Raw genomic sequence first — 12423 nt, 5'->3', positions numbered from 1 at the left:
ATTTTTATTTCTTATTTATCCATGTATTATACTTTCACTCCTCATCTACTTGACAAGCTTTTCAAATGAAAGAAGGGTAGTGTGTTATACTTCTTTCCCTCCAAAACTCACGCCTTGTAGACATTTCCATCAGTACTCAGTCACAACTGCTTGCTTCCTCATTTCCTGCAATTGTTGGTCCCACACTCTGCATAGCCTGAAGCTCATAGGAAAAACTTACAAAAAACAGATAATCCAAAAGGGTTAATACACAAACACTATGTTGACAGTTCATTCTATTAGTTTTAATTCAGAGCTTCTGATGAGCACCAACGTTTAGAATCCCTAGAAATACAAAGAGAGTAGAAGGTGGTTGCGTACTATTTAAAGCTTGTTTCTTTCTGTGGTTATAATGCAGAAGGGCACAGGTGTGGTTTAAATGACCCATTGCCTGTAGCATCAACTCGGACTTCATGGAAAAACCTCAAACCCAGTTCTTAGAGTTTTTAGAAAATAAGACGTCCAGATGTAAACCAAAGGGTAATTTTCTAATTTTTAATACATCAAATAAAATGTTTTTCTTTACTACCAGCTCCACCTTCTCCACCATTGCAATCATTCCGACGATGATTTTAAGGGAAAGGGGTAGCGCAACAGGCAGAAACCAGACCTTACACTCAGGCTTATTCATTTGCTGTTGGGTGAAATGCCTCTGCAGCCCCTGAGCTTATCTTCCCCAGATCAGTTAGGACTAGAAGGTTGGAGGACAGCGTGGTAAACTCACGCTCATTTTATGGGCACAGAAGCTAAGGCCAGCAAAAAGGAATGACATGCTCAGTGGCTTATGATTTACCAACATGGTCATAAATATTGTATCAAAACTTGGCTTGGAAGCTTACGTGCTGCCCCGGAGGAGGACGGTTATGGTGTGGAGTATATTTTTTTTGTGGGTGTTTATTCCTCACGTTATTTTAAAATACACTCTTTGATCCTTTGTCTCGCATTTTCTTAGGTTCTGAGAAAATCCCTCAACATGTTATCTAATTATGAAAAGAAATGTGAGGATGGAAGGAGGGTAGGATACAAGGAAGGAGAGAAAAACGGAAGGAAGGAAAGAAAAACGGAAGGAAGCAAAGAAGAAAGGAAGGAAAGTGGGTATTTGACCTCCTACTCCCTCTCCCGAGTTTTCTGATTCCCACTATCCCTCTCCTTGCTTTCCTCACGGTTCCATTCCCTTCTCAGCTCCCTCTATATCCCACAGTCCTAAAGGCCAGCGGACAGGGCTTCTACATTGCGAAAACCTTTGTGTGGCTGCCGCAGCCGGGCATGCTCAAACGCCCAGGTCTGGCTCTTTTCAGCTCCCAACTTTGGCAACTCTCCCACCCGCACCTCGAAAGGGCAGGCAGGTCCACACAGATCCCTTAGGTGTGAGTACAAGGAAGGAAATTGTCCTACCCTCTCCGAGGAAGTCAGGAGAGGGAGCTGTTTGGACAGTTCGGTGCTTAAGGGGCGCGCCGCCAAGGGGCGCGCAGGGCTGGCGAGCCCTCCAGGGAGGGCCGGTCCCCGCAGGCTGCGCGGGTCCTTGGCAGCGCGGGCGCGCGCTCCCGGCCGAGGGGGAGATGTCCGAGAGCACGAGCGCGGGAGCGCGCTCTGGGAGTGGTCCCGCGGCGGAGGGAGGGGCAGGCAGAGGCGGGGCCGCGGCGGCGCGCGGACGCCGAGCTCCGCCGGAATTCTGGAGGCTGCTGGGCGGCCACGGGTGGGAGGGCGGCAGCCGCTGTACGCAGAGCCTCAAAACCTAGGACTTCTGGGAGCTAAGGAACCCCGGGAGCGGAGCCCGGCCGTGTGGGAGAAACGCGCGGTGCTGCCTGTCCTTTTGCTTTCCTCACTCCGTTTAGGAAGTGGGTGGGGGCGGTGTGGCCGGCGTCCCGAGGTAGTCGAACGCCCGTGTCCGGGAGAAAATTCACCTGTTTCGAGACAGCGCCTCAGACTTGGAGGGAGCGGCGGCTAGCTCTCGCTCCTGGCACAATGGGCTGTACGCTGAGCGCCGAGGACAAGGCGGCGGTGGAGCGGAGTAAGATGATAGACCGGAACCTCCGCGAGGATGGAGAGAAGGCGGCGCGGGAGGTCAAGCTGCTACTGCTGGGTAAGGGGCCGGGCTGGACACTGGAGCGGGCGGGGGCCGCTGTGCTGGGCGCAGTGGTCGTGGCGGGCCCCTCGGTGTTGGAAACCCGAAGGGGACTTGCAAAGCGTCCGAGGGCGCGCCTGGTAGCGCCCCGGATGGTTTCAGAGCGAGAGCTTGTCTTTTGCTATGTCGAGACGAGGCGGGTGCCCCTCTCCCCGTCCTCTCCCTCCCTCCCTCCTTCCTCCAGGCGGGTGGAACTCGCGGGCCATGGGGCGGGAGCTTCACTCGCGTGCCTAGGTGTGGACTCTGTGGGGAGCCGAGCAGCGGATCACGAGTAGCCCCTTTTCTTTGAAGTTAGCTCAGCTTTGTAAAGATGAAAGGAAATTCGTGACAAGAAAATAAAAGCCCCGCCCCCCACCCCGAAACCCTTCCTACAAGGTGTCTGTGTCGCGTTTGTGGTTTTCCCGTTCTAAGAGTGCCACGTTTTGTTAAATTTGTGCACCATTTTGGGGGCCTCCGTGGGATTGAAATGTGTCTTTCCTGGAAACTTCCTTTGGCGACTCAGTAAAAGTTTTAAAGGAGCACTGGTTATATTTACCTGATTATATTTTCTTAAGGACTTAGGCTACGCTGAGTGCTTGATTTTTATTACTGTGGGTACGTGGACACCTCCCAAGTTGGGCGTAACATTTGCTCCAGTAAGATACATGATTGGTGAAAACCCGATGTGGAGGTACGAAAGGGTCTCGCTGGGCAACTGGATTCTCTCCTTTGCCAAGGTTTCTGATGAATGAGAATTGCTAGGTACAACGCTGAAGGCTCTTTCTTATTTGTTCTTGGTATTGTTCCCTTGCTGAAACGTTGTGTGGAGGTTTTTTTCGGTTATTTTAAGGGAGAATAAAAAAAGTAAGTTAGGGTTTGCCTGAGGGATACGTTAGGAAAATGTGCACTGCATGAGATTTGTAGATATCTGAGTTAGGGTTTTCTTTTGTTCGCCTGTCCGCCGCCTCCCCCCCCCCCCAACCCAGTAGGTATTTAGGAGGATGAAAGATTTCCCAGAATCATTTGCACTCCCAGAGATTGCTTTTATTTTTATAAGTTATAATAAAGAAACAGTGCACAACCCTGTTTTCAGAAAGCGTTATTTCATTGGTTTGATGGCTGCAGGAAAAATGGTGGGGTTTTTTTCCGTCCATTACTTGTAGTCTTGGAAGCAGCAAACTTGGCATGACTAAAAGTAATAATGATTCATTTAGCAAGCAAGCTGTGAAATAACTTTGCATTTTAAAGACCTGAGTGTCTGTCTTTAACCTTGCCCCCAACATAAATCCTTCTCAGTTAATACTGTTTACTAAAGCTTTTTATTAATGAGAAATATTATATTTTGCCAAGGTCAGTGTATTTTTAGTGGATTGGGCATAGAAAAGAAACACCTTGATATGGAACCATTTAGGTGCTCGTTTTATGAATTGAATGTGCCTGAGTCAAAAATGAAATAAAAGAATTTGAAAAGTTCTGTTCCTGCATTTCTGCACTCCTGCTTTGCTAATACTGTTTCAGTGTATTGTAGTGTGACTCCTAGTTGAGCCAGCCATCCACCATGTTTAAAGCGGTTGAAAAATGAGTCCTTTGGTGTGGTTTTATACTTTAATTGAATGCCTGTTAGAGACAGATGACTAGGATATAGGTCCAAGGAGTTAGTTTTTGCTTGCATTCAGAAGAGATCAGTGTTTCTTAACCTTAGCACTATGGGAATTTTGCACAGGATAATTATTTGTTTTGTGGGCTGTCTTGTGCTTTGTAGTTTGTTTAGCAGCATCTTTGGCCTCCACCCCGTTAGATCCCAACATCAGCCCACTCAGCCTGTGACCCTTGACAGTGTCTCCAACTATCCCCAAAATGTACCCTTGTAGGCAAGAAATAACCATCCGCAGAGAACCGCTATTCTGGATTAACAGTTAAAATATAGTTGAATGTGTAGTATAAAATAAAAAGTTGCATCTCTACAGCTATCTACAGTGAGAATTATGAGAAAGGTGTGGCAGAGTCATGATTTTAAAAGAAATTATGGGATTTTTGTTTCTTCATAGTAGTAATATTAGAAAGATAAACAAATGATTTTTAAAAATCTTTAGTAACTGAATTTCATCACCTGGCTTTTCTAGCTTTACTGTTTTGCTTTTCCCTACATCTCTTCTCTCAGTAGAAATCGTCTTGTTGGCCCAGTGCTCCCTCTCCCTCTCTCTCTCCCTCCCTCCCTCCCTCCCTTCCTTCCTTCCTTCCTTCATCTTACTCCCACTCTACTCTACCTTTTTTTGCCCAGATTCCAGCACACTGATTCCTATAAATAGAATGATGGCTTATTTTATAAATCTTAATTATAGATTATCTTAATTTTCAAACATTCTTGCAATGTTTGAAAACGTCTCCCCCCTAATTTGACTTTAGCAGTGAAGTGTTGACCTTTGATTCTTTTATGGATGTTTAAAGTGTATAAGCAGCTAAATGAAATCATTCCCTATAAAGCACAGCAATGGAATTAACTAGAAATATAAAATGGTTTCTAGGTAACCTATAACCAATGTTAATTCCATTTACATTAGGTCTTCAGTTATTTTGTTTTTCTCATGAAATGATTTTTAAAAAAATTTAAGGGAGAAATCTTCCAAAGTACATTTAAAACTGTATTAAATAGTTTGTTATACTGAATATTTTCTTAATTTTATATTGTGTTTTTAGCTATCTGGGTTGAGAGATTCAGGCATGAGATGCACAATATTAGTAAGAAGATTTTGGTACTTTTTATTACAATTTTAAAAAATCAGAGGTATTTCACTATTCTTATTAGGAGCAATGAATTAGGCCTTAAAAGAGAGAAGACCTAAGGTAATCATTGACTTAGAGAAATTAGGTCAGGGTTTGGCTCTTTCAAATCTTCAGGTTTAGTTTTCAGACTTTAGTATTAGAACAACACTCCTAAATAGATAAACTTAGTTTAATAAGGACAGTTTTATTTCCATTATACATGGCTAATTTTCTCAGGGAAAACTTTTTAAATATCTTTGAGGATGTTAACCATTTGTCATGCTTCTAAGGGCAGTATCATTAGGCCTAGACTTATGTCAGCGAGGCAGTATTGTACATATGGATCCTTATTAAATCATTTTTAAAGATATAAGGGATTAGATTATATGACTAAAATTTTCATGCATTAATTTTTCACCAATCATTTCATTCTAAAGCTTTGAGTTTTTGTTCTGTTTCACTGCACCACTCACACAAACCCCATCCCCCCAAAGCAAACAAAAACATCCCAAGTAAAAATTCATACCCATATCTCCTTCTCTAGCTTAGTTTAAGTATTGCAGGTGGAGCAAAAACATGAGGGATTAGATTTATTTCTTCTGCTTGGTGAATAATTTTCCATTGCTACCATTAGCCAGCTGTTTGAGAAGCTACATCATTAATCCTTTTTGCTCCCTTTAAACTTGCCCTATGCCTTCCTTAGTTGAGAAATTCTGGTATTGCAGAACTTTTGGATTTTGCATTACTTTAGCTATTTCTTTAGAACTGGCTCAGAGCTTAGATGTTAGAAAGCTTGTTTCCTTGAATAAATGGACCTGGTATTTCAACCTGGGTTATGGGCTTCTTGCTCACTTACCTGCTTTATGTTAGCAAATAGCAATTACTTTAACAGAGGCTACAAGTGATTTTAAAGTGTTTTAAAAGGATTGATTTTTCTGTAGGCTTTCCTACTTCTGCTCTTTTCTTATAGCTCTTCCTACCTAGGTACAATGTGAATTCTTTGCTTAGAAATCTTTGTTGACTTCTGTAGAATAAAAACTCTTCTATATCTGGTTTCCCTCTGTCCTTGTACTTTTTCCTCAGTGCAGTCTCCCCCTCCAGGCAGGAATGATTGGCCTATGATAAAACTTATTTTCACTCTGGTTTCTAGTGTTGGTTAGCCTTATGCCCTGCCCGATTCCCCTGCTAATGTGAGCACTTTAGGAACAGAATCTTAGTAATAAGTCATCCTGTGTTCCTCACAACCCATTTACTTTATCATATGCATAATTACTTCTTAATTGTTTTAAGTTCATATCTTATGTGGGGTTAGGATTTACCTAGAATATACTCTTTATACTCTTTACTGTTCCATTTTCAGTGACCATGGGAGTAAAAAACTACCCAGACAAGCAATGTAAACAAAAGAGGAGTAGTAATGATTTCAAATGAACAAAATAAGCATATGGTTTCTAAAAGCAAATTGTTTGGTTTACGAAATTCTATCCATATTTATAAGATCTTTAACAGTCATTACATCATTTAATAAATTAGATAAAATGACAATAGGGTTTTTTTTTTAGGATGGTTTACTTTGTTGTAGTTGGAATGTTATTCCTTAAAAACATTTTTTTGTGTGCCCTGGCTGGTGTAGTTCAGTGGATTTAGCACGGGCCTGCGAACCAAAGGATCACGGTTCCATTCCCAGTCAGGGCACATGCTTGGGTTGCAGGCCAGTTCCCAGTAGGGGACACACAAGAGGCAACCATACATTGACATTTCTCTCCCTCTCTCCTTCCCTTCCCATCTAAAGATAAATAAATAAAATCATTAAAATTTTTTTAAAAAGCATTTTTGTTATGGTAAATCTCACTTTTTAGTTTTTATTTTTTGGCTTCTTTTAAACATAAGGAGCATGAGTCTTGTGGAATTTATTAGTGATAGGAAATATAATGCCTATGTCATAGATTTTAGTGAAAGATACTAGGAATATGATGCTTATTTTACAGTATTTAGTGGGAGATATTATTTAAACCTGTGAAAGATTGCTGTAATTTTTTAAAGAAAAATTGAATATCCAATCACAGTCTTAATTTTTAGTTTGTCATACATCTCTCTGCTTTGGAAAATTCTAGAGACCACAGATTAACATAGGAGGATCTGAATGTATTTGTCACATTCAGATTAGATTCATTTCTAGGTCACATATTTCCTGATCACATGTTCTAGAATGTAGTTACCCAATGTGTGGCTTCCCAGAATGTGACACTGGTGAAGCTCAGATCCCAGGTGGCATTTGAGCCATATGAAGTAAGGTAAATTGTACCTAATCTGGTAGTGCTTAGGCTGCTTTCTGTCATATGTGTTAAATACCAATTAAAAACGCTAAGAAAAATAGGGCAAAACTAATTTTAAATAAATATTCATTACCATAAACTTGGTGGCTTAAAACAATGTCATATTTATTAGTTTTATATTTCTGAGGGCCAGAAGTTCAAAGTGGGTTTCCCAGGGTTAAAATCAGGATGCCAGCAGGGTTTATTTTCTTCTGGAGGTCCTAGAGGAGAATCCATCCCTTCGCCTTTTCCAGCCTCTTAACTAGAGGCTTTACTAGCTTTCTCGGCTCATGGGACCTTTCTCCATCTTCAAAGTCAACAAAGGCTGATGGGGTCTTTCTCCTGTAGCATCACTCTTCTGCCTTCCTCATTCACTTATAAGGAACCTGTGATTACATTGGGTGCACCCAGATAATCCAGGATAACAGTCTTATCTGAAGATCCTTATCTCTAATCACCTCTGCAAAGTCTTTTTTGCCTTATGGGGCAATAGGTTTCAGAGATTGATACCTGACATTTGGGGGGACTGTTATTCTGCCTACCACAGTCTGCCCTCCTGGCTCCCAAAGATTCACGTCTGTCCTGCATGTAAAATGCATTTGCTCTGTCTCAACATCACCATAAATCTCAACCCATTACAGCATGATGTTAATGTCCAAAATCTCATCCAAATCTCATGTTCTTACTCAGGTTTGGGTGAGATTCTGGGTATAATCCACACTGGAACAAATTTCCTTTTTATCTGTGACCCTGTGAAACTAGAAAACATGCTATCTGCTTCCAGTATATAATGGTGTGACAGGTAGAGGACATAGGTATAGACATTCTTGTTCAAAAGGCAGGCAGTCTTGTTCAGAAGGAGAAAGTGGAAAGAGAAGGAGTCATCAGTCCCATACACTTTCCAAACTACGTTAAGTTTCAAGGCCTAGGATAATAATCCTCAGTGACTCCGCTTCACTTTCTGGGCACTGGACCCTGCCCTGTTAGTCCTTCTTTCTTTTCAGTGAAAGGTAGCACTTGTTTGCCCCTGAGTCATTTCATAGCCTGTTTTTTGCCAGTAGGATTATGGTGAGCTTGACAGCATTTTTTCATTTGTTCTCTCTTAATTAATCTTTTTGTCTCTCCCATTTTACTATAACCTGCAAGAAAAAAAATGGGTTGCACCCTCTACAATTGGTCTGGAAATCTCCTCATTTAGATATTCAAGTTCATAGCTTAGAAGTTCTGCTCCACATAACTACAGGACAAAATTCACTTAAGATTGCTTTCACTGTATATAATTGTTATCTTTCCTTTAGTTTCTAATCACATGTTCCTCTTTTCCATCCAAATCCTCACCAGTAGCACAATTCAGCTTCATATACCTATCTACTGTCTGTCTGTTCATGACAATTCAGTTGCTTTCTAAGATCAAATATGTTTTCTCTAGCATGTTCCGCACTTCCTTCTGAGCTCTCACCAGGACAGATGTTAACATCTGTATCTCTAAGAGTATGTCAAGGCACTCACTCTAGGCTTTTTCTGTCGTGCTGCTCAGCATTCTTTCAGCCTCTGCCCATTGCCTAACTCCAACGCCATTTTCACATTTTTAATGTTTGCTGCGGCGGCAGTACTGCACTTCCAGATACCTTTATTGATATATCATGTATAACTTCAGAGAATGGATAATGACTGTAATTTTATATTCTTCAATCTCTGTAATTTGTGTGATGGTCATAGTAAGAGTTTACCAGTTTCTGGTGCTTTGTATTGAAGCCATGATATTTCACTTGAGACATAGTGTGAAAGAATGAGACTTGTCCTTGTTTGGTTCCTCTTCGATGAAGTTTTTCCTGACCGTCCAGTCTAAATTAATCTTCCCTTACTCTCCCTTCGTAATTACACCATTTTGAAATCATCTTGTGCATGTGTATTTTTATTGTCTCTTGCATCTATGGAGTTGGCTCCGTAACAGCATAAATCTGTCCAACTTGTTTATCACCTAATGGAATGGTACATAGTAGACCTTTCATAAATGATTGGATATTAATTTTTACTGGTAGTTCTCTAAAGGGAAAGCCCTTGTGCTTTGTATAATTTTAGGAGATTTTGGTCTAATGTATTCCCATTTAGTTCTTTTATATCTCACTGGTTAGAGTAATTAAAGCCTACAAGATTATTCCTAATGCAGTTCTAATAAATGAAATTAATTTGGGGGACCAAATTCTTATTGCATGGTCAGAAAAATACTGTGACTTTTGGTTAATTAAGTAGTAGAATGAAAATATGATTTTTTATATTTGAATATTGTGGACACTTTGCTTTCAACAGGATTGTTGCTATTTCACCTGTTGTTTGCTTTCTTAAATGCATACAATGAGGCATTAAATATATTCTCACAATTATATACGTCACATGGGATGATGTGAGTAACTTTGTCTTTTGGGAGCCAGCAGGGTGCTCCGAAGCTTACTTACCACAGTCTGTTCTTTATGTCTTGCTTGTCTCTGTGTTGTAAGAATTACCATCGCTGGCATTTGTAAAGGGTGTTCTGTAACCTTGGTGTCAGGTTATGCCTTAGTTTACCAGATCATTAAGAGAATTTACATTCTACTTAAGGAAATAAAATATATACATGAAACTAATTTCTCATAATGGCAAATAGGAAAAATGTTATTATAATAGATACTAGGGAGGTGAGCTCTAAGATTGAGTTCTTCATTGTTGATTTTGTGGAATGAAGGTGGTGGAGGTTTCAGGTCTCAGAAATTATTGTGATTCTAAATTTGTCATTTCCTTCATATATTTCTGAGCTTACTTTTTGATCCTGATTGGCCATAAGCTCTGCACTGCACTTTCTTACATTCTCTGCGTATAAGGAGTTTTATTCCTCCAAGATTTGTTTAGCTCTGTAAGGAGACTCTCCGATTAGGGAATGGCCAGAGTTTTGACCCAAAACTCTGGCAGCAAATTGTTTTCCTTGAGACGTTAGACAAGTTATCCCAGTTCTTTAAGCTTCAGTTTTCTTTTCTATAAATGTCAGATAATGAATGTGCCTACTTCATAGGGCTGGGGACAAAGTAAGCTAGTTCATCTAATGTACTGAGAAACAGGACATGGCACATAAGTTCTTACTAAGTACAAGCTGTTATTATAAGTGCTTTAGAGACTGTTCAGGGTCAGCTTTTCCTCTGTCTCATTGCAGTTTGATCCATTTATGGTCATAGACATCCTTTTGTTGGCTCTTCTTAGCAAACAGTGTTACACAGCAAAGGCTTAAATAAATAAAAGTCAATCTTAATTACTAGTTTCTGATCCCACCATAATTTCCTTGTGGGACTTGGATTTCTGTTAGCAGTGTCCTCACTGGGATCAGATGAGGTAAATATCTGTGCCATGTTACCAGTTCAATTGAGAGTGAATTTTAAGTAACTGCAGAACTTTACAGATGATGTAAAAGTGATTCTCTATTTTATTATCCATTTTAAAGATATGCAATAATTTTATGCAAATTCTTCTTTTTTCTTTCTTGAAAATAAAACAAAGCTGTTAGTGTAAATTCTGACACATTATTTGAATTAATTCAAATAAATGAGCCATTTCTTAGGGGAATTTATGATTACTTTCTTCAAATTTTAAAACTTTTTTGAAATTCCTTGTACTGATGACACAAAGAGATTCCTAACAAAACTCCAAAACTACCATGAATTTACTTTTAAGAGAGAAGCAACATCTCTTGAAAAGTGGTACTAACCTTTACAGGTAACAAAGGACTGAATCTGTGATAGTATGAATGACTTTTAATAACTTTCTAAAGGAGTCCTTAAGACTTAACCTTGAATTGTCTAGACTTCTTTCTGTTTACCTTGCTTTTCAAAGAAACAATTCAGAATTTTTTTCAGTAATTTACTTATATAAGTTTTTTTTCTTGGTTAGACACATGTCTTTTGACAGTCTTTCACGGTATTTAAGAGGTATGGAACCTGTAAGTAAACCACACTTAAGATCAGCATAATATAACAGGAGTTAGAAGAAAACTGCCTTCTACTCAGTAGTTCTACAGTGATCTAATTCCAAGAATTACATTTATTTGTATCCATTGATCCATTGGATCAATGATTAAAATTGGTCCATTGAGTTTTTACAAACTGAGCACATCAGTGTCATCAGCAGCCAGATCAGGAAATGTGTGCAAGAGATGTGTTGGGATTGTAAAAAGTCTTAATGCTGGTCAGTAGAGTTGTCAGAACTGAAAAGATGGTTCTCCCCCTCATTCAAGGTCAACATTTCTGTACTTGCTCCACTGGTTCATCTTCTCTTGCCTCTAGGACCTTTCCATCCACCCTCAGTTTCTCTGCCGTCTTGACACTTCTTTAAGAGTCTCCTGTGTCTTGGTTCATAAACGTTCTCACATCATGCTTGGCATTAAAAATAATAAAATCCAAGCAAAACTGTTTATGCCCTCTTTAAGTAAGGTCTGTGCTTAGGATGAGAGGTAAGTGAGAGGTATAGGTGGGTGGATGGTGGGGCGGTTCCTCAGCACTGTTCTGCACACTGTCCTTGACTTCCATCGTGCCCTTGTTCCTGTGGCCTGCTTGTTTCTTGTCGGCTGACATCCATTGCTTAAGTGTAAATATCCTTTTTGGTCCATTGTGTCTCATTTTGGTTGCAGTCAGAACCATCTCTTTTATTGCTTGACCCTCCTTTGTCTGTCATGGATGCTGTTCACCTCTCAATCTCTCTCTTTCCCATGCAGCCCTTTGCCGCAGAGCCAGTACGTGCAGCCAAGCTCTTAGCTGTCTTGAGTGCTCTGCCTTTTCCATTCACTTCAAGCATGTGGAAAATTAAATGTTGCATCTTTACTGCAGTGGTGCCAAGGTGCTGGGGAGAGATGGGCTCAGTGTTTCCTCTTCTCCACACTTCACCAGGCTGCTTAGATGTGTTGCTGCTAGGTAACTTTTTTCTCCTGGGATCCCAAATAGGCCTCTCTGCCTTTAGTGATCTCTTCATCCTCTGTGACATACCATTCACCTTCGAAAATTGTCACAAAGGGGAGAGGAGAGTGGTGAATCCTGCCTCCCTTACTCATATGTGCCTTCTGCAGTTTCCAGTAGGTGAGTGGTTATCCTGTGGCTGCCAGGTTGCTGATCTCTACGGTGGGATCTCTACCTGGATCTCTACCTGGAGAGCAAGCCACTTGTTTCACTCATCCATTTCTATCTT

General features: G+C 40.6%; 1 protein-coding gene across 1 annotated transcript in view; it reads left to right on the top strand.

Moving 5' to 3' along the window:
• Positions 1-1672: 1672 nt before the first annotated feature.
• The window catches only part of GNAI1 (G protein subunit alpha i1), a 76053-nt gene continuing 65302 nt past the window's right edge, over positions 1673-12423 (top strand). The window contains exon 1 of the mRNA XM_037066168.1: positions 1673-2122. Coding sequence (XP_036922063.1) covers positions 2005-2122 — 118 coding nt within the window. The 5' untranslated portion in view covers positions 1673-2004. The remainder of the gene's footprint in view (positions 2123-12423) is intronic.

Source organism: Sturnira hondurensis, unplaced genomic scaffold, assembly GCF_014824575.4.
Source record: "Sturnira hondurensis isolate 20B ecotype Veracruz unplaced genomic scaffold, ASM1482457v3 Scaffold0016462, whole genome shotgun sequence".
Lineage (NCBI taxonomy): Eukaryota > Metazoa > Chordata > Mammalia > Chiroptera > Phyllostomidae > Sturnira > Sturnira hondurensis.
Note: the sequence above shows the minus strand (reverse complement) of the source record. Positions and strands in the feature narration are given on the sequence as shown.